The following is a 22,708-nucleotide window of genomic DNA, read 5'->3' as shown; positions in this document are numbered from 1 at the left end:
CAATTAATTGCCACTTTTCCTTACAGAAAAAGCCATTGAATTCCTTTATTTTTCCAACTTGATGATGAAAAAAAGACTAAGAGAAAACTCATCCCCAGCATGATGGAAATCTGTAAAACTCCATCCCCATTTTAGCCACTGCTCCCAGGATGGTTTCAAGCTTCCAACACCACGATGAGGGGTCTCAGTGGATATTCCTGAGATGGAAATTTTGGATTTCTCCCTGATTTTTATCACATAAATGTGCTGGAAAGCTGAGCAGTGTAGGTGCCTTCCCACAGAAAATTCTTTACCCTTGTGCAGAAAGTCACTCCCTTTCATTTATGTCATTACAATGTACAGATGGACCAAATACTCTGAATAACTGAATTAATCTTAATTCATTTTTCTGATGCTAAAACGAACAATTTTGCTGTTCCAAGTTCAGTTAGGAGGAAGCTATTTATAAAGTGCATTAACTGCAGAAAACTCCAGCAATAAGCAGGGATGTTTCACTCCCATAGCACCCATTTCCTTGTAGATTTAATTTTTAATTCAATTTTTGCACAAGTTCATTACCCTCCCTGCTTTTCCCTTGTAGATAAACACTGCCAATCAATTTTAATGTGTATTTATCACATAGTGAAAAGTGTGAGAACATCACAATATTATATTGAAAAATCCTGTTATGTTCCACAGCTAAGCAGGAAAATATTCCTGTGACCCATAACTGTCTGCCAGCAGGTCAGAAAGCTGAGGCACAAATTTGGTTTTAGTAAGAGTAAATAGATTAATTTAATGAATTAATTTAATTTTTATTTAATAGTGATATTTATTTAAGAAATAAATAATTTAATTATCTATTTAATATTTATTTAATAAATAAAATAAACCAAGATACTCAACAGTTCTGCCAGCAGAGAACCAGGCTCTCATTCTAATGGATTTCACACCAAAACAAACCTTATAATTTTAAAGCAATGTCACAAAAGGATTATTGTTGTTTTTTCAGTTATTTTGGTGGGTTTTAGGGGTTTTTGGGGTTGTTTATTTTTTTCATCCAATTGTTGCTTCAACCCACCAGAAATAATTCCCTGGAGCTCATGGATTATTTGCTGTGTTTATTCAGGGTTAACTGCAAATAACAACAGTGCCCGAGGATAGGAAAAGTTAATTTTCCTGAAACTACAGTGCCTGGATAGAGGAAATTTTTCCAAAATAACAGCATTTTATTCAGAATAAGCAGAATATTTCTGGTTTGTGGCAAAAATCATGCTGGCATGAATACAGCTTCCTAAAAATGAGCTCAGCTGAAAAGGGGCCTGAAAACAATTGAGGATCTTCCTGGAATGCTCATGAGATAAATCCTGAGGGTCACGGGGATAACACCCAGTGCCCATGAGAATGGAAAACCCTGGTTTGGGTAATATAAAAATAAAAAATGAAAATAAACATAAAAAACAGGAGAATGAAGGACAATAACCACACCCAGGAGCCTGGACAAAGGGCTGGACTCTGCCTGAGATCAGCAGGGAAAGGGAGCAGGAGCTGAGCTGGGAAGGGGATGGGATGTTCAGGATGGAGACAAACACAAGTGCTTGGAACAAGTTTGATGGAATCCCAGACTGGTTTGGGTTGGAAGGACTTAAAGGTGATCCTTTTCTGATGCCTCAGGTTTTAGATTTATATTTTGCAGACCCTGTGCTGCTTTAGTGTGTAGCTCTGAGCTTCACACTCAGTGCTGCTGAGCTCTGTGCACAGAGCAGGGAGACAAAACAATTCCTGCTCCAGCTGGGCACCAAGGACAAATGAGCCAAATCTCAGCCCAGGAGCACAAACCCCGTGGGCTGGAGAGAGAAAAACAAGCACGGTGGGACTGCAGGGGCTAAAGCTGGAATGGGACAATGAACTGCAAGATGCAAATGGAGCAGAACTGATCCCAGGGACAGAGCCCGGGAGCGCTGGTGCATTTTGGGGCCATTTTGGTTCATCTTGGGTGCAGCCCTGGCTGGGCTCTGGTGCTGCCCAAGGTGGATCCATGGAGGAGATCCTTGGAATGAATCCCTGCTTTATTCTGGGACTTTGTTCTTGGGAAGCCTTCTCAAGGCATCAATTCCACCCCCTGCCATGGCAGGGACACCTTCCACCATTCCCAGGCTGCTCCAGCCTGGCCTTGGGCACTGCCAGGGATCCAGGGGCAGCCCCAGGTGCTCTGGCAATCCCAGCCCAGCCAGGAATTCCCAATTCCCAATGTCCCATCCATCCCTGCCCTCTGGCAGTGGAAGCCATTCCCAGTGTCCTGTCTCTCCATCCCTTGTCTAAATTCCCTCTCCAACTCTCCTGGAGCCCCTTTAGGCCCCCACATCTCCTTTCCACCTCGCCCCATAACCAAATGAGGAAAACAGAAGCCTTTTGTGGCACATCAATTAAAACCAAACCCCTCCTTGGTGTTAATTAAACTTTAAACCTCTCCTCATCTGCCCTGCCCCATGCTGAATGCCTCATCCCCTTGGCATGACCAAGTCCACTTTCCCAAGGTTTTTTTGGAACATCACCAGGAATTCAGGAGTCTGCCAGCTCAGAGATGTTATCTTATATGAAGAATCGCTCAAAATCGTGCTCCGACTCATCTGCCTCAAACACTCACCTCCAGAACATGCTAAAAGCACAAAACATTCCCAAAATGCAGCCCCTTGATTTCAGCATGGCTTCATTTTCCCCCATGAATCACCTGGAATTCCACAGGCCACAATCCATAACTTTCCCTGCATCACCACTGACGTGTTCCCTGTGATTTATTGGTTTCCATTAGATCTGATCTCCGCTCTCATCCTGCCCCAAATTCATGGAGCAATCTGTGTCTGACCAGGGAAATGTTGAAAATACTCAGATTTTTCAGCTGCTGATTTCTCACAAATTGACCTTTTCTGCCAATTATTTCCATGCTGACAGTAACAAATTCCACTGTAAATAACAACCCTCCAAGGGCACCTCTTCCTGCTTTTCCTTGAGAGAAAAGAGGCTTCCAAGAAAGTCATTCCACAACACTTCCATGTTTTACCTCAACAAACACAAAAGAATATTTAAGACAACATAAACCCATTTAAATTTAAAATATTTGAACCAAAGCTTTGTATGGTTTTGTTTCCCAACTCAAGCAATATGATGACATAATTATATTTTACTATATTTATTTTTTTAGCCCCATAATCATTGAGAAACCACCTCCAGAATGGTGTAGGAATCTTGGGAATACCAAAGGATTGCCCCTGGATCAGCACAGCCAGTGCAAGACAGAGCAGAGAGCACAACCTGGCCAGTCCACAACATTACAGAAAAGAAAAAAACTTAAATTAAAACAGCCTAGATTAAAGCATGATGAAAATTTGCTCCCTAAAGCCAACAGACTGACTAGAAAATGGGCTGGAAATTCAAAAATCCCACTGGTCCAGAGGATACATGGAAACAGGTGTGATAAAAGGAATTCCAAATTATTTTTTTGTGCCATTATTTTAATTAATTTTTTTTTATATGTCACTGAGGCCTCATGGAAAAAATAATCAGGTCAGGATTCCTTTTAGGAATGATGGCCTTTCCAAGGATATTATAGTTAAAAATATAGATTACTTCCTAATATCAATGACCAGACACCAGCAGAGAGAGTTTTTTGGCACTGAAACACTGCTTTAATTTCCATGATGTCTAATTATGTAAACATCTCAAACAAATAAAGGAAGGAAGGTGTTTAGAAAAAGGAATTTTCTTCTTTCTTTGATCATTGAACACTTCCAGCCAACTCAGGAGTGAAGTCAGCTCTGGTCATAGTTGGAAATGAAGGCCTGCAGTTGGCAGTGCCAGTGTGTCAGAGCTGGTTGCAATGATTATATAAGAAAATATTATAATTTATTGTGACATCTAATTGCATATTATTATAACTATCCTATATTTTAATATAATGATTAATATTATAATATAAAATCCAAGGAATTGCGGAATGTTTGGGTTGGAAGGGATGTAAAATTCATCCCAATCAACTCCTGCCATGGCAGGGACACCTTCCACTGTCCCAGGGGGCTCCAAACCCCATCCAGCCTGGCCTTGGACACTGCCCGGGATCCAGGGGCAGCCACAACTTTTGGCTTTAAACTGAAAGAGAGGAGGATTATGTGGGATATTGGGAAAAAGCCTCCCCTGTGAGGGTGGTGAGGCCCTGGCCAGGCCTGCCCAGTGGAAGTCAGGAAGATTTGCTAATATATTTCAAAATAAATTGTTTCCACGTGGAAAATAAATGGTTTCCACATGGAAACCAGAAATTGCCAGGAGTAGACACTTCAGCTGCTCTGTTTTCCTTGAAATCAGCAGGAAATCCCACTGGCCTCAAACCCTAACTCCAGAGGGACACTGAGGCCTTGAGGCTGCCCTGGAGCAGGGGCTGGGCAGAGTCCCAGAATAAAGCAGGGATTCATTCCAAGCATCTCCTCCATGGATCCACCTTGGGCAGCACCAGAGCCCAGCCAGGGCTGCACCCAAGATGAACCAAAATGGCCCCAAAATGCACCAGCGCTCCCGGGCTCTGTCCCTGGGATCAGTTCTGCTCCATTTGCACCTTGCAGTTCATTGTCCCATCCCAGCTTTAGCCCCTGCAGTCCCACCCTGCTTGTTTTTCTCTCTCCAGCCCACGGGGTTTGTGCTCCTGGGCTGAGATTTGGGTCATTTGTCCTTGGTGCCCAGCTGGAGCAGGAATTGTTTTGTCTCCCTGCTCTGTGCACAGAGCTCAGCACCGCTGAATGTGAAGCTCAGAACTGCTCACTAAAGCAGCACAGAGCCTGAAAAATTAAATAAAAGCCAAAACCTGAGGCATCAGGGAGAGGAGCCTCCTCCTGCAAAGCCTGAGTGGGAGCAGCTCCCACAGGGCCCAGACCCTGCAGAAATCTTGGAATCCACCCAAAATCTTGGCCCCGCCTACCCCCAGTGCAGCTCTACACATAAACTCATAGCTGAGGTCACAGCTCTGAGCACCACAATTTCTAAATCAATTAATTTGGGCTTCCAAGCACTGGAGCCCAACCAGAGCAGTCCCAACTCCTCCTTTGTCATCCAGGTCCCTCATCTTCTCCATAAAAACCCTTCACAAATCAAAAAGTGATTTAAAAACCTACCTTTCTGTAGAGGGCAGGGAGCCAAAGGGCTCCAGAGCAGCAGGATGAGGTGAGCAGAACCAAACCAGGGACCAGGAGCTCCCTGAGCTCCTTTAAAGTCACCCAGCAGTGGGAGGAGCACCAGGAATTAATTAGGGAACAGTTTCCCACCTCTGCTCAGGTGTGGGATCTTTGTTTACCAGAATCACCTGACCAAAAGCATTGCTCCAGGTCAAAATGTCAAAGAAATAAATTTTAAAAAATAAAAATAACAAAGAGAAGTTTGAGCAGTTTGGTTTTGTTTTTATAATCCAGGCCTTCTCCTCTATGCAACAGAATTAACGGATAAGCAGGAAAAGTCTCATCCCTCCACAGGGAATTTGTTTCTTCCACACCTTAAATCCTAAATTTTCACCCAGTCTGGCCATGAAAATTGTTTGCCTCAGAATAGGAAATAATCAGTGTTTTAAGTCTTTGCTTTAGAGTTTTTCAGTAAATAATAATTTAAAAATACCAAAAGGAAAATAATAAAAACAAAGTAAAATTCCAAGGCCAGGTTGGACGGGGCTTGGAGCAACCTGGGATAGTGGAAGGTGCCTGTGGCAGGGGCTGGAATGGGATGAGCTTTAAGATCCCTTCCTAAATTTATGGAAGGCAGCCATAAATATGAACATAAATATGAAAATATCCATTCATTCAGCCCTCATGGCTCCAATTCCCTGATAAATGTGGAGGTGGAGGCACCACTCTGGGAGATCAGGTGGATTTTCAGCCCCAACAGCCACAGCAGGGACAGAGCAAAACCCAGAACTTCCCCCCCTGGTCTTGCTCATCCTCTGGAATCCTGATCACAGCTCAGAAAAATTCATTTTTCACCTCGAAAGGGAAGAGAAGAAATAAAAAACGTGCTGTTCAACCTTCTCCTGTTATGACAGACTTGCAGATACTTCACATTTTTCATTTATTATCAGGGGCTGCTTTGTGGAGCTCCAAGCCATGCTCTGTGCCAGATATATGAGGTCATGGAGCTGAAGCTCTGACTCCCTGCCAGATCGAGCTGTGATATTAAAAGAAGCCAAAATGAGCTTCCTGTGCAAAACTGGGAACAAAAGAGCATTTTTGCAGTGCTACCCTGAGGGTTCATAGGAACCTCAATGTCCAGCTCCAGGCACAGCTCCCATCTTATCACCCCATCAGCTCTGGAGCAGAAACCCAGTGTGGGCTCTTTTGGGATGTGTCTGAGTTTGAATCAGGGCAGAGACACAGAGAGGTCCTGGCAGGAGCTCCCAGCCCAGCCATTCCCAAGGAGCTGCTCGATCCCCACACCTGAAGGAATGGGATGGGAGATGCAGCTCCAGCCACAGTGGGATGGTTTGGGTGGGAAGGGACCTGGGGCTCATCCAGTTCCAACCTGGACACCTTCCATCATCCCAGGCTGCTGCCTTGGGCACTGCCAGGGATCCAGGGGCAGCCCCAGCTGCTCTGGGAATCCCAGCCCAGCCAGGAATTCCCAATTCCCAATGTCCCATCCATCCCTGCCCTCTGGCACTGGGAGCCATTCCCTGGCTCCTGTCCCTCCATCCCTTGTCCCCAGTCCCTCTCCAGCTCTCCTGGAGCCCCTTCAGGCCCTGCCAGGGGCTCTGGGCTCTGCCTGGATCCTTCCCTTCTCCAGGGGAACATTCCCAGCTCTCCCAGCCTGGCTCCAGAGGAGCTCCAGCCTTGGAGCATGTCCAGGGCCTCCTCTGGATCTGCTCCAGAACCTTCTGATGTCAGGCCCAGAGCCTGAGGCAGCTCTGCAGGTGGGGTCTCACCTGAGGGATAATCCAAATTCTCACCCTAGGATTTGCCACAGAAGGTTCCAGCCACAAAGGGACTCAGGAGATTTCTCTCTCACCACCAGCAGCCAAGACCTGGTGATGGTGATGTTTTCTTTAAGCAACCTCAGTGCTCAATTTTACACATCAGAGACCCAAAACAAGCTCAGGAAGTGCTGTATTATCCAGCCAGGTGAGCTGCGGGAATTTTGGATTTGAAAAGAACAAGTAGATATTAAATTCTTACCCAAAACGCTTCAAAACAACATGAAAATTCCAACAAACAGAGCTCAGACAGACCCAAGAGCACTCATCCAGCCCTCCCAGATCCTGCTGACAGCTGCTGGAAGCACATGGAATCTTTTCAGGACAGAACACCTTGAAAATAATCCTCCCTCCAGAAAGCTTCTGATACCCAACAGCACAAACCATGCTCAGGGAAACACGGGAAGAAATGTGAGGAAAAATTTCCTTGGAAAAGCAATGATAATATGAGTTATGGAATGGTTTGGATTGGAGAGAATTCTCTAATTCCAGCTCTCCTCCATGGATGTTGATCAGGAGGAAAAACTGAAGATAAACATGGGCATCAATGCACATCAGGAATTTTAAACTAAAAAAACTAAACTGAGTTTAAACTAAACTCAGGTTTGGAATTGCTCTCATCTCCTGAAGATGCAGGATGCAAAGCAGCAGGCAGGTGTGGGATCAGCCTTGGGGATGAGGCCTTCACTCTCAAACCCATCAAACTGTCCTAGGGACCACAAGCACCTGTGGGAATTCAGATTCCATCACCCGAGAGTTTAGGAAACACCAGAGTCTTCCTTACCTCCAAGGAAAGCCACATTTTACTGCAAGTTACCACATTTTTAGAAAGAAATTATGGATAAAATGTGTGCTAAAGCCGTGCCCACAACTTGCCCTGTTGGGTCATAAAAGCTCAGTTCCTCCCCTTGACTCCGAGCCAAGAATCCATGGGGAAGATGCTCCACTATCCACAAAACTCTGTGCAAATCCCACACTTTAAATAAAGATGTACCAACATATTTGTCCCAAGACATTTTTCCATTCACACAAAAACATGGATGCAAGACTTAAACTCCCCTTCCCACAGAGGTTTCAGTTGTTTCATATTCCCATAAAACATTCTGTGGATTGATCCTGGATACAAGGATAAATATCCTTGGACTGAGACTGGAATTGGAATTATCCCAGCTACAAGTGTGGTTATTATGTTGCTTCTACTTTTGGGACCTCAACATAATTTTCATGTGGCATCACACGGTTCCCTTCATGGTTTTGGCAGCCAAGCCAGGAAAATCCCTTTCCAAAACCCCCTCCCAACCCAGGAACCCAAATGAAAATGGGAAAAAGAAGTGACAGACGCCCAGAGCTCCACACCTTGCTCGGGGACAATTTGGTGCAGGGTCCAAAGCACCCAACCTGTCCTAATCACCTTGAGCTCATTAATTTACAAAGCTTTGGCCCAACTCTCGGGGCTGGCAGATGATCGAGCTCTTAGTGGATGTGATTCAAACTAATCCACTAAAAGGCATTTAATTCCAGCGAGGAAATCAGGACTTTTCAATTATTAGAAGTGCTAAAAAGTTTTACTGCCAGCAGACTTTCAAGGCGAGGGGAGAAACAAGGCCCAGCTCCATCCATGGGGGGTTCCCACCTCAAATCCCACCACCAAATCCCACCCCATGGTTCCCCCCGTCCTCTTTCACTGCAGACAGGCAAAAATGCAACTGGATCCAGCCTGTGCTGTTGCTTATTTTCCCCTTTTTCATCCTTCAGATCCCATTTTCAGTATGGTTCCCTAGGGAAAAGAGGATTTTGTCAAGTTACACAACTTCTCACTTGCATCCATCAGGGCGTTTGGCCAGGCTGGAAAGGAAGGGAAGGTTGGGAGGTCAATGAACATTCCATGATGGGACCATCCTCCAGCCAAGGAAACTTTGCACTCCCATCAGTACCTCACCAGACACCAAAAAACCCAAAAAAATATCCCAAAATCCAACAGAGAAAGGAAGAGAGAAAACTCTGAAGTGTCCCAACTGTGGAAAAAAAATGGAATTACAAACCAGGATAAGACCCAAAGTTGTAAAAATCAACTTCCTCAGACACAGGGCATGTGGTGTCCTTGGGGCCAGGATGGTTGCTGGGAATTTGTTGTTAAATTGGATCATGCTCAAGATTTTTATTTTGCCAGTCCCAAAAAGCAAGGCCTTGTTGTCTGAACACCAAACAACACCAAATGTCATTTCCAGATCAAATATTTGAGTGGATATAAAACTCAAAGCAGGTAAATATTCATTCATTTAACAACACTCTTGGTTGCCCCAATTAAAATTTTCTCCATAAAGCAATTCCACAATAAAACACTCCCTAGGATAAAAACCACTGAAAAACCACCTCTTTCCTTTTTCCCACTTAAATATTATATCTAAACCCAAGGTAAAAGCTGTTTAAAATCTCTGTTATCTGGAAAAAAATATGAAGATGGTGATATTAATTTTAAAAACATTGTTAAATGTCCCAAAGATGCTTTGTACCATACTAAATGTTTAAGCAGGGCATGGCCTGGCAGATACAAGCTGAAAACCACTTAACAGCAGTGAAACTTATTTTTTCCCATCCTTAGAATGCAGCTGGAAAAACAACTTTAAAACCTTCTCCATCCTTGGAGGCCAGCTGATCAATATGGAGATGTCAGTATTTGTGTACAGGCTTTATAGAGTTACAGGAAACAGATATTTCAGATGGATAAAATAGATATTTTAGGTGGATAGAGCAGATATTTTAGATGTATTTTTTTCTATATTTATCTACGGATGGACAGACATTCATCACCCAGCAGAGACAGGAGGTAAAATGAGGACGACAAGGCCACTTGAACTTTCCTTGGGATGCGACGGACCCACAACATTTTCACTCCCCACAAACCTCCCCACATTCCTACCTCCATGGATACCCCAAAAACCTCTGAACCACCAAACAACCTCCTTGGAAAACACCTCCACAGAATCCCGGTGGGCATCCCAAGGGTCCAGATTTGGTATTTATGGATGGTTCCCAACGCTGGGTCCCAGCCCCGCGCTCACCCTCTCCTCCCGCGCCGGCGCCGCCCTCGCCGGCCCCTTGGATCTTCCTGGAGAGGGCTGGAAGCTCCTTAAGAGCATGAAGACATCTCAAGAGATTTTAACTCTTAATATCTGCAGACTGGCATCTGCTTCCTCGGCAGTTTAGCCCCAAATGTACGTCTGGGAAGAAGGAGAGCCCTAAAAGCAGGCGGGATTTCCATGAAATCCAGCCCTGCACTGGTTTGGCTTTAGAATCTTGTTAAAGGAGCACAAGGATCCCAGGAAAACAAACTCCCTGTGATGAAATATTGGAGGTAGGGAAAGGCTGGCTGTGCACAAAAAACAAAGAGCTTGGTAGGTGTAGAGAAAATAAAACATGCAAAAAGAAATTCTACCCCATTAAATATTTAAATATACTGAATTGGCCAAATTTGTATAAAAAACAGAGTAATACATAAAAAAAAAATTTAAAAATCTAGAAGTTAAAATGGTCTATTTTATTTAATATATTTAGATTTACCACAAGCCTTATGTGGGGACATTTAAAACATTTCTACAAACACACAAATCAACTCTAAATAAACTGCACGTGCAGAGCCCCCATTAAATCAATATTTGGGCTGTGGAATCAAAGTGCAAAGCCCCCATTAAATCAATATTTGGGCTGTGGAATCCAAGTGCTGCCCTTTGGGATTCTGGCCAGGAGAGCCCACGAGACCCCATGACTTGAGCAGCAGATGCACAGAGCGAGGCCTGGAGATGCTGACATTTCATCAAGGGCTCCCATTCTTCTGGGGACAAGAGCCATTGTTCCCTGTCCCACCAGGGCTCTTTGGGAACACTGCTGAAGCACATCTGCCCAATTTTATTTTATTAATAAATTTTAATAAGTGGTTTTTCAAGTTTTTTTTTTAAAGTGTTTTATTGAATTCCTCAAAAATAACGTCTGAAGAGTAACCTGACGGAATTTGCTTCATTTATTCAAAAATTGTGTTTGTCGATGTGTAACAGCAAATAAATTGAAATCTGCAGCAGCTGGCAAAGAGAAATCCAGGGGTTTAATGGAGAATATTTTAGTTTGTCTTTCTCCTTCCTACCAACCTCATTTTCAGGTGACTTTGTGGCATGCATTTATGGCATTACTCCACCTTCTCCTCCAGACACACAATATTTAGATTAAAAAAATCCATCCTACAGCTGATTAATCACCAAAAACGAGCTTGTCAAGCCCTTCCCTCCACCAGCCAGACCCAAAAATCCCTGATTTCTGTAACAGAAGTGTGAATTCTATGGCACAGAAGGACAGTGAGCTGCAATCGCCTCAGCTGCAGTCCAGGAGCAGAGCTGGCAAACACTGGACTCACCCTGTGAGGTGATTCCAGCTGGGAATCTCTGCCTGGACCAAGAAATGATAACAGTGAAAGGCAACAGGGGCTGAGTCAAAAATTTCCAACTATTTCAGGGGACAACATTATCAGTGAGTAAATTAATTAATTAATTAATAAATAAGGACTAACAGCAGCAGTTCACGAAATTTCCTGAGAAAATAAATTTTTGAGGACTTTTTTAAAACTACCCCAGGGCATTTAAAACCCACTTTTAATAAGCTCAAAATTAGGCAAGATTAGGAGTGTGCAGCCTTCAGCATTTCTGGATACAAACCACCAGGAAAACACTCTCCCTTCCATGACTTCCCCTTTTCCAGAGTCCTTTTATTCCCTGCACTGCAAACCAAACCTGAATCCCAATAATTTTCCTCTGTTAATCTGGTTTTATACTTTTTTTGGGTTTTTTTCTTTTAGCACTTAACTTCCTCCTTGGGACGAACCCCAGGGATTCTGCAACCTGCCTGATGCTGAAATATTCCCATTTTTCCAGCCAAATCCCTGCAGTATCCACAGGGATCATCCCACAGCGAGCCTGGCACCTGCCTGAGAGTCGGAATTTGTCTGCACAGCAGCTCAGGAGATGAAAGCAGAGCCACACAAAAGCTCAGGGCTGACTGATAGGAAATAATTGTAGGCAGAATTCCATGAGAGGAATTTATGTTATTCTATTCAAGGCACTTGTAGAGGAAGAGAATGCAAAAAAAAAAAAAAAAAAACCAAAAAAAACCACCCAGAATTTGATAAAATACAGGAATAATTGGCATTAAACCAATAAAAGACGTAAAAGGAAAACATGATAAAATTTTAATTATAATTGAGGTAATTCCTCTCATCTTTTCCTATCATATTTGGCAGTTCATGTAGAATATTTAGCAGTTTATAGAGAATACTTAGCATTTTATATAGAATATTTAGAAGCTTATATTGAGCATTTAGCTATTTCTATAGAGTATTTAGCTATTTATATGGCATATTTAGCTGTTTATATAGAATATCTAGCAACTTATATAGAATATGTAGCAATTTATATAGAATAATTAGCTATTTCTATAGCATATTTAGCAGATTATGTAGAATATTTAGCAAATTATAAAGAGTATTTGGCTATTTATATGGCATATTTGGCTGTTTATATAGAATATTTAGGAATTTATAAAGAGGATTTAGCTATTTCTATAGCATATTTAGCAGATTATATAGAATATTTAGCAATTTACATAGAATATTTAGCAATTTATATAGAATATTTAGCTATTTGTATAGCATATTTAGCAGATTATGTAGAATAATTAGCAACCTAATAGAGAATATTTAACAATTTATATAAAATCAGGAAGCCCCTGGAAGAGCTTACTCAGGAATATTTGTATATTTTTAGCATTTTATATGGAATATTTAGCAATTTATATAGAATATTTTAGCTATTGTATAGCATATTTAGCAGATTACATAGAATAATTAGCAACTTAATAGAGAATATTTAACAATTTATATCAAATCAGGAAGCCCCTGGAAGAGCTTACTCAGGAATATTTGTATATTTTTAGCATTTTATATAGAATATTTAGCTATTTGTATAGCATATTTAGCTATTTGTATAGCATATTTAGCAGATTACATAGAATAATTAGCAACCTAATAGAGAATATTTAACAATTTATATAAAATCAGGAGGCCCCTGGAAGAGCTTGCCTAGGAATACCCACCGACGGAGCAGCAGGAGGGATATTTTATGTCATCATCCCAAATCCATGCCAGCTTTGAGGGTTTCCTGCGTTTTCCAGCGAAGCCAAGCCCGGGGAGGAGGCACAGCTCCTGCTGAGAGCATCTGCAGCATCCCCTGGGAGAGAGCCCCGCTCTTAACTCCCTGCCCTGGCACTGCTGGCAGCCCCGTAAATGGGAATATTGTGGATTCACAGGGAATCACTGGAGCAGGGGCTCAGCTGGGATCACGTAGGCACAACTGGGCAATGAACAAACGGCCGTTTATACTGGATTTTTCCCCCGTTTTAACACGTGCCAAGGGATAAACCGTGGGTTTATTGGGTGTACAGATGTCCAAAATAGATTTTTATTGGGGTTAACAATACTTCATTGTTGGTGGGGAAGGAGTCCTGCCTCCAGACACACATTTCTGCTGTGAAGCCCGTAAAATTTCCACAGCAGATTTATAAAAACTCAACCAGGGACAACAAAGTGGGCAGGGAAGAGCCCAAATAGCAGCCCTGATGGAAAATGATGATGATTTGTAGGAACATATGGCCACAGAGGGATAAGGGCTCTGCTCCTCTCTGAGTAGGTCACACCACACCACAAAAAACACAGAAAATTTGCCAGGGGCAAAATGGGTCTAGGACAGGGGAAAAAAATAGGAGTTATTAACTTTGTAGGAAAAAAGATGGATTTCCAGCAAGTCTTGTCGTTCAAACTACCAAAAAAAAAATCATGGAACTCAAAATAGTCTTTAAAAAGTGGTGGCATAATCATATATATTTATTTGTGCTTTTGCTCTTGCTCTCCAATTTCACCACAAGGAGGGATTGTCAGAGGTAAAAATCTCTCCAAAGTGGCAAAGAGCCCCCAGAAATCCAACCTTGGCACCTGCTTTGGTGTTCCCAGAGAGCCAGGATCCCTTTCCAGAGGCAGATCCCAATCAGCAAAGCAGACACGGCACCTTTCACCCAGGGCTGAAATAACAGTTTGTTTTCGAGCTAAATGAGTCCATTTCCACTAAATAGGTCTCCCTGGGTGAGTTTTGTGGAGCCAGACCATCAGCAGCTCCAGCAGACGCTTCCAGCTCTCCCCAGGGCTCAGCTCAATTGACCCCAAGGACTCACTCTGCCCATCCCATCCCATCAACCTGACAGGCACGAGGAGCAAAACGGGGCAGGAAAAGGAGGGGGGTCAGAACTTCCTGCCCTCAGGTCCTAAAACTCATCTTGAGGGACGCCCAGCATTTATTGTTAGTGCTCCTTAAACCCCTTTTTTCATCCAGGCCGTGAGAAACTGGATTAACCAGCAAATTGTGGGATGCAACTTGGGTTTCCATTGGAAAAGCCCAGCCCTGCCGACGAGCAGAGCTGAAAGCAAATAATTTATTCAGTTTCCAAGCCCTGTTGTAACTTATCCTCTACTTTTACACCAGAGAGTGGCAGGAAATCAGCCCTGGAGATCAGACACGCGAGCGCCCAATAATGGAACCGGCGGATCGCTGACGCATAAATAAAGTTTTAGATTTACAGGGAACAAGCCTCCCACTGTAACGCGGCCAGGAGGACTTTTCAGATGTTTTTATGTCAGCACCTGGCCTAAAAAATAAATCCAGTGGGAATGGGAAGGGTTGGATTCCCTCCCTGCTGGCACCTCCTGGGGCTGTAGGGAGGCAGCGGGGTTAGACCCGAGGGCAAGCCTGGCTAAACCCCGTCCTTGGTGTTTGCATAACTAATGAGTGGATGTTGGGAATCATTTTGTCCCAGCGGTCCTAATGAGCTAAATCATTTTGGGATCGTTTGTCTCACCCAGGATTTGCTTCCAGCTCGTTCTGCCGCCGATCTGGTGGAGAAACCTCATCCCCACCCCTGTTCCCTCTCAGGGCTGAATCCTGCAAGCTCAGCACTGACCACAGCCAGGCAAAACCATCAAAATGTGCATTTTCCTGTGCTGCTTCCAGCAGCGGTCGCAGAGGGAAGGGCACCACTGGGTTTCCACAGCAGGAAAATAACGCACGGCTCTGAGATCCGCGGGATTCCGTGAGCTTGGAGCCAGCCTGACCTCCTGACACCACCAGCGCCAGACCTGAGCCAGCCTGGTCCTCCCATCTCGCTGCAAAATGGCTTTTCCACAGCAACAAAAGCAGGGAAAAATCCAGCACAGGTTGTTCTGAAGGTGTGCTAATAGCCACACCGGGGGTTTCCACCCACTTCCCACTGGGATCTCTGTGGTTTACAACAATTCCCATTGAACAAGCTGTCTCAAGCAACAGAATAATTATTTTTTATATAGAAAACGCATTTATTGTGCCAGTTCTGCCCACTGGAAGCTCCCAATCCATCAGCCCAGCAGCTGGTGTGGCCTGAAAATGAACCTTGAAGTGATTTTAAAAAATGAACCGCAGCCCGGGCTCCTGACACTGGAAAAAATCAACCAAAGTGATGGATATTCCTGCAGGGACTCCCACAATCTGGGCAGGTTTTCATACCTGCCCCTGTACATTGCCAAGTAAAAATTCCCCAAATATAGGAGAAATTACGTGGCTATAGAAAAGAATTATCCAGCTCATTGTATTGGCAAGTGATGTTTTGGAATAGAATGTAGTAATTATTAAGACATTGGTAATATTCCCTCCACTGAAGCAGGAAAGAGCACATACACTGGCTACAGCTGGAAGCACAGTTATCTATCTATGAAATTCATTTAATTTTTAATTTTTAATTTAATCCAAAGCTAGGCTGGGTGGGGCTTGGAGCAACCACTGGAAGGCGTCCCTGCCCACAGCAGGGATTGGAATAGGATGAGCTTTAAGATCCCTTCCAACCTAAAATATTCCATGATTTTTTTTGCGAGCAGCATTTTTAAATAGCAGAGAAGAAGATCAGGAAGCTCTTTAGCAGCAGCAGCAGCAGCAGCAGCACCGTGACTCTCTTTTACTCCCAACAAACAGAATTATTCCCTTTGCTTTCATTCGGAAAACAACTTGTGAAGAGCCCCATTTCCATGGAGAGGCTCTCAGAATTAAAATGAAAAGTAGCGATAACCACACTGGGGAGCGGGGCAGGACCAGCCCGCAGCGCCTCCATCCCCTCTCGGGAGCCAAAAACACCCGGGAACCCCCCCCTGTGGCTGGGACCCCCAAAAACCGGGAATCTGGGGGGAGAAGGGGGGGTTTGGAATGGAAGGGCGGGTTCCAAACACGGGGGGCTCCTGGAAAACCCCTCCGGCTCCCCCCGAGGCTCATCCCGGGATTCACCCCATGGGGAACCCGTTCTGCTCCGGGAGGGGAGCGAGGGGTCCCCAAATCCGGCTGGAATCGCCGAGCCGGGGCTGAGCGAGGGAAAAATGGACATTTTCCCCTGTAACCCCACACAGGCACGGGTTTGTTTTGCTAAGCACGTGTCAACCCGAGCGACTTCTCGACTAAAAAAAAAAAAATAATAATCTCTTTTTCCGCCGTAACAATGGAGAAAACAATAGAGAAAACAATAGGGAAAAGAATAGGGAAAACAAGACAGAAAAGAACAGGGAAAGGGGGTAGAAAGAAGCTGTTTGGGGGGGTTAAACAGAGACAGGGACGTACCTTTGCCGCACGGATTGTCCAGGCGCTGGCTCAGGGATTTTCCATCGCTCCCTCGGCGGCCGGGGCAGCCCGGGAGCCGGGAATGCGGGATCCGGGAATGTGGGATCCGGGAATGTGGGATCCGGGAGTGCGGGAGCCGGGAATGCGGGAGCCGGGAATGTGGGATCAGGGAGTTCGGGATCCGGGAGTGCGGGAGCCGGGAATGCGGGGTCCGGGAATGCGGGAGCCGGGAGTGCTGGAGCCGGCAATGCTGGAACCGGGAGTGCGGGATCCAGGGACGCTGGAGCCGGGAATGCGGGATCCGGGAATGCCGGATCCAGGGATGCGGGAGCAGGCTGGGCTCGCCTCCCTGCCGTGCCCGGCTCATGGAGCGGCAGTGCCCGCTCTGCTCCGCCGGCAAGGCGAGATTAGGATCTCCGGCGGGCAGGGAATTGTGCTGAGCTCCGGCTTTCCTTGGCGCTTCATTAAAAACGAGATTTTATTCCGGGCTGGTGTGGACAGATCAAACAATCAGCCGGTTATCCTGCTCGGCTGTGCTCCAGGACGGAAGGAGAAAACCCTATGGATAGCAGCGGATGAGTTCAACAGCACGGGGAGTGAGCAGCCGGGAAGGAGAGGAATCCTGCGAGCCGGGAGCGAGCACCATCCCGGAGCGAAGCACAAACGTTCCAGCCTGGGGAATCACCTCATTCCCATTTCTTTTTTTATTTTTCCTTTTTCCCCGGTTCTGCTTTGCTGCTGCCGAGGGTGACGGGGAGCCCCGGCTCGCTGCTCCAGCCGGGAGCGTCTCCCTCGGGCTGAATCAGCGGCTGATCCCGGCTCAGCGCTCCCCAAAGCTTCGCCCGAGCCAAACTGCGGCCGCCAGCCCGCGGGGACTCATCCGCTGCCAGCTCCCAGCCAGGTTCGCTCTCTCTGCTGCTCGCAGCTCTCGAGGACGGTGATGAGGTTTATCGCAGCCAAGTCACGTCTGTGTCCCGGCAGGCTGAGCTCGAAAAACCCCCACGTATTTTCCAGAGCGTGACATCACATCTCAGCTCGGCTAAGTGGCTTTTAGATAACAGGCGATGCCCCCTCCCTGAGAATTCCGAGATAAAAACGTCGAAGAAGGGCAGTTTGCGCACACAGGGCGAGGTTTAACAGCACAGCTTAATTCATTTCGGGACATTAATTAGTCATGCAGAAAGTATTCAAAACACCAAGTATTCAAACCACCTAGTATTCAAACCAGAAAGTAAATATTCAAACCAGCCCAAGCACCAATTCATAAAAAAGGCATTACTATGAAATCAGCCCCGGCTGCCGAGCTGCTCAGAAAGGCAGGAATTGCTCTTGGGAGAAGCTGCAGCTCCTCTCTCTCACTCGCAGCACACAAATCAGGGGGCACCACCGGTCTTTCCTGCTCCCTGCTGCTCCTGCTTCCCCTTCCAGTGTTTATGGGAAGAGCATCTCCAAAATGGAACCTCCCTCAGCCAGGTCTGAGATGTCCCTGACCTCGGGGTTGTGAGCGCTGCCTGCCACGCGTTCTCTCCTCTGCACATTTTCATTCATCATCACAGAACCCCAAAATGTCCTGAGCTGGAAGGGATCCACAAGGATCATCCTGCAGAGGATTCCCCCAGAAATCCTTCCTGAGAGCATTGCCCAAGCTGTTCCTGGAGCTCTGGCAGCCTTGGGGCTTTGCCCGTGCCCTGGGGAGCAGTTCCAGTGCCCCACAACCCTCTGGAGGAAAAACCTTTTCCCAAAATTTGCTCTGTTGACATAAACATTGATCACTCCCTGGAAAAGCTGCAAAGTCTGACTCAAACCGGTGAGTGGGAAAATTAATTAATTAATCACAATGAATCACTTAATTAATCTTAATTAATTGCAAAATTAATGAATTAATCACTTATTATTTACCTACATGGCATCTCGGAGATGCCCATGTTTTCCTCTTTGGATTAATAAAGCTTAAATGTTAATTTTAAAAATTTCTTAGGCTTTTGCATGAAAATTGCTGTGGAATCGAGCACTGAGTCAGGGTCAAGGACAGACCCCCTCAGTGTGTCCCAAAATTCAGATAAAGGCTGGAGGGCGGAGGACTTGAAAAAATTACTGAAATGAGGCCTAGAAGAACAAAGCAATGAATCAAAAGTTTTGGGAAAACCTTTAAGGGAACAAGGAACAAATCTCTGTGAGGGCAGGGAAGGATCCCAGTCCCTGCCCTGCTGCAGGAGCAGGGCTGGGGTGGTTCTGGAGCAGGAACTTCTCGGGCAGGAGATTTAAAAAGCAGATCTGGGTGTCAGGACTGAGTCAGGGCTGGGCGTGGAGGCCCAGAGCTCAGTGCTGAGCAGGCACTGGGATGGAGAGGGCAGGAGCTGGGAATTCCCTCTGGGAAAGAAGGAACAGCAGCCCCAGAGACTGCATTGGCATTGCTTGGGCCAAGAATTCCAGAATCCAGACTGGGTTGGGCTGGAAGAAACCCTAAATCCCATCCCATTCCAGCCCTGCCATGGCAGGGACACCTTCCATGGTCCCATTGCTCCAGCCTGGCCTTGGGCACCGCCAGGGATCCAGGGGCAGCCACAGCTGCTCTGGGCACCCTGTGCCAGGGCCTGCCCACCCTCACAGGGAAGAAATCCTTCCTAAAACCCAACTTAATCTCCCTTCTTTTAGTTGGAGGAAGCATCTCCCTGGATTTTATCAGGTGGCAGCTGTGGAAGTGGCTGAGGCACAGCAAATATTCAGTGGCTCACTACAGAGGGAGGTGGCAGCCAACCCATCCCAAAAATAGATGGGCAGGGAAAGGAATCTCCTTTCGGAGATTAGAAGAGTGGGGCAGACCCTGAGCATTGCTACCAGAGGGTGGAGACCCTCCTGACTCAGCTCAAATCATCCATCAGACCCAAAACCCTCACCTGACGAGCAGGATTTAATAACACACCCTAATTATCTCCATATTTATCCCCACAGATCCCATGAATAGAGCAGAACAATCTGTCTGCTGCTCTCAGAGCCTGTGAATCATCCCCACGAATCAATCAGAACAAAACAAGGAGCTTCAGTGAAAAGGAGCAGTGAGACAGCATCAGGAAGATGAAAAGTTGGACAGAAATCACAAAATCCCAACCCAGAATCGGGATTAGAAGAGCTGCAAGTCTTGGGGAAGGCCACAAAAGCCTTGTGGTCCTGCAGGGGGATTAGGAGGTCAAAATGTCCCATTGAGAAGGGGTTTAGATGGATCAATTTGTCCCATCAGGATCCACAGGAGCGAACCCCTCCCTGCCTGGGTGTGCATGCACAGAGATTTCAAACCTTTGTGGGAAGCCCCGTTGTGAAAAGAGCTCATAAAATCACGTCAGTCATGGAATAAATTGTGAATCCTTTTAAGACTCCCATACAGAGGGGAGGATTAAAGGAGTAATTGATGTCAAGCACTAAAAAAACAAAAAGCTGGGTGATTCTTTGGGAAAGGGATTTCTCTCTTCTCGTGAGGAGCAGCCGGGCCTCATGGGCTGAGTCTGAGCCCTGATTTGGGGTGTTTGGGGCAGCATTTACCAGAACAGCTCAGGAAGGGTTGGAACCCTGGTTCCTGCTGGGAATTTCAGCCTTTCTGTGCTGGGAATTTCAGCCTTTCTGTGCTGGCAGGCTCTGACCCCCAGGAGAACACTGCCTTGACCTGAGGCCGTGGGGAAGCTTCCAAAATGGAATGGTGGAACTGGGATTGTGGGTGTGCAGTTTGGATAGAAGTGTGTGATATCACAGGGTGGGAAACTCAGAGTTTAAGGGTTTAGAATACAGGAATAGATAGAGAGCAAGGTGGAGGGTTTAGGGTGGAGGCTGCTCCTTCTTTACCTTCTCCTTCTTCTTCTCATTCTTCTTCTTCTCCTCCTTTTTCTTCTTCTCCTTCTCCTCCTTCTCCTCCTTCTCCTCCTTCTCCATGGGTTTGGGTGGTTTTGTGTAATTGATAAAAAAGTCCCCATTTCAGGACATGAGTGATTAGTTATTGGGTTAAAACTGAAAATAATTGAGGTGTCATTTCTTAATTAGACAGTTTATCCTTAAAAGGCCTTGCAGAGGGAGAGATAAACCTCCATTTCTACTTTGTGAGAGTGAAGTGCTGCAGAACTCAGGGTTTGTGAGACTGTGACAGAGACAAGAACCAACAAACACCTGAGTCCCAACAAGAAATCCCATCTCACACATTTAACCCTGACCTTGCCAGAAAAAAAAGAAGCAAAGAACCCACAAGTGCGTGCTGGGGTGTCTCAAGCCAAGATGGGAAATCCTGCAGCACCAAAATCCAGTTATTAACAGCAATTGTGAACTCATTAATTTAAAAATATCCCATGAAAGAATGAGTGCTCAGAGAGGGCGATTCCAGCTCTGCTGATAACAAATCCTGGTGCTGTCCTGCTGCTGAGGGGACATCTGCTCCTCCAGGAATGCTCTGAGGGCTGTGGCTCTGCCCGTGGGCACCCAGTAAAAATAGATTTTCATTTCACACCTCTCCAGACGCTCCCTAACTGGCCAGGAATGAACTTCCCCAGTGTCTCCCAGCATCTGCAGCTCAGCCCTTGACTCCTGGGCCAGCCTTCAATGGTTTGCATTCATTTCTGGCTCGGGGTGCTTCATGAATGCTCAGCTCGTGGCTCAGCGAGATGAAAGCTGATTTTTTTAGCACAATCAGCTGCTGGAAATGATTCCTCAAATTCCCCATAAGCACCGGGGAAAGAGCTAAACTGGGACTGTAATAGTTTCATTCTGCTTTCACCAGATTTAGTCTAGCCCAGCACAAAGCTGGGCTTTATCTGTGCCTCAGATTTATCTGTGTCTCAGATCAGTAATTCTGCTGTTAAGTAGAACTTTTTATTACTATTTATAGCTCTCCACTATCAGCATCAAACAGAGCATGTCTGACTAAATGAAATTTTGCTGTACCCTCATTTTTAAAAGCCTTCTGCCACTTTTAATCCCATTTAAACCTTTGCTGAAGCAAAGAGCACCCAGCATTTGGTGTTTCTGGAAGAACAGTTTGGTTATTTCAGGTAGTCCCTGAAGGGGGAAGAATTTTCCTCAAACTTTTGGATTTAGACCAAGATTTTGGAGCACAAAGCACCTTTGGGCTGGGAGAACTGGGGCTGGGTGTTGGAGCAGCCCTGAGGAGAAGGATTTGGTGGATAAGAGGATGGATATGACCCAGCCCTATGTGCTAATGGAATCCCAGAAATCCCAGAGCTGCATCCCGGGATTTTCCAAATTGTGGCCCTCCAGGCATCCCCTAATTTCTCCAAACCTCAGGAACTGAGGTGTTTGTGTGCCGACCCCAGGGAGCATCACCAAGACCCAGCAGTGCCAGCAAGAAAGAGCCCAAAACTGACATCAAAATATTAAAAATTCGCATCCAAGAAACGCCGTCAAAACATTGAGTTCGGACACTTGGGGCTCAAAATTCCCCACCAAAACTCCACCAAGGGAAGTCCTTTGGGAGAAGATCCCATAACAACCTGGAATGGAGGTGAATCCTGAGCTTCTGGTTGATTTACAGGGAAATTGCAAACGTGGGGTTGAGGTTCCTGCATGCCCAAACAGTCCTGGGTTTCACCTGGAATTAGTGACATAATTAACAACATTTCATAACCTTCCACTGAGACTCACAGCCAGAAGGAGCAGTTTAAAGGCTGAATTTTCCAGTCCTGCAGAAGGAATGAAAGGAAAAGTCTGTGGTGTTGCTGGTCTCCAGCATCTGACTGCTTTCCCAGTAGTAAAACTGGGAACGCGTTATTAAATCCCAGCATTTTAGGAAGAACGGGATAAACTGGGAATTCCTGTCTCCCTCATTTCACTTCCTGGCTTAAGAATCATTTGAACAGGGGAAAAAATCCGATAATTATGAATTCTAATTCTATCCAGCTTAACACCCCAGCAAAGCACCTCGAAAGTAACAGGATTTCAGCACACCCCTTAATTTTCCATAATTCCCAAAACCAATTCCTCTTGGACATCCCTGTGAGAGAAACTGGGTGATAGA

General features: G+C 45.6%; 1 protein-coding gene across 4 annotated transcripts in view; it reads right to left on the bottom strand.

Annotated features, from left to right (window-relative positions):
- Window positions 1–17,931, bottom strand: part of LYPD6 (LY6/PLAUR domain containing 6) — a 51,584-nt gene extending 33,653 nt beyond the window's left edge. For 2 of the 4 annotated variants that reach the window (XR_013183117.1, XM_077181785.1), the window contains exon 1: window positions 16,699–17,931. Coding sequence is in view for 1 of the 4 variants with exons in the window: in XM_077181785.1 (XP_077037900.1) it covers window positions 16,699–17,065 (367 nt within the window). In the remaining 3 variants the exon portion in view is untranslated. Of the gene's footprint in view, window positions 1–13,111; window positions 13,278–16,698 lie in introns of those variants that run through there. The other 2 variants (XM_077181786.1, XM_054636073.2) reach the window with 2 other exon arrangements.
- Between the last annotated feature and the right edge of the window lie 4,777 nt (window positions 17,932–22,708).

The sequence above is a fragment of the Agelaius phoeniceus genome, chromosome 7, assembly GCF_051311805.1.
Source record: "Agelaius phoeniceus isolate bAgePho1 chromosome 7, bAgePho1.hap1, whole genome shotgun sequence".
Taxonomy (NCBI): domain Eukaryota; kingdom Metazoa; phylum Chordata; class Aves; order Passeriformes; family Icteridae; genus Agelaius; species Agelaius phoeniceus.
The sequence above is the reverse complement of the archived record's forward strand: the minus strand, read 5'-3'. Positions and strand labels throughout refer to the sequence as shown.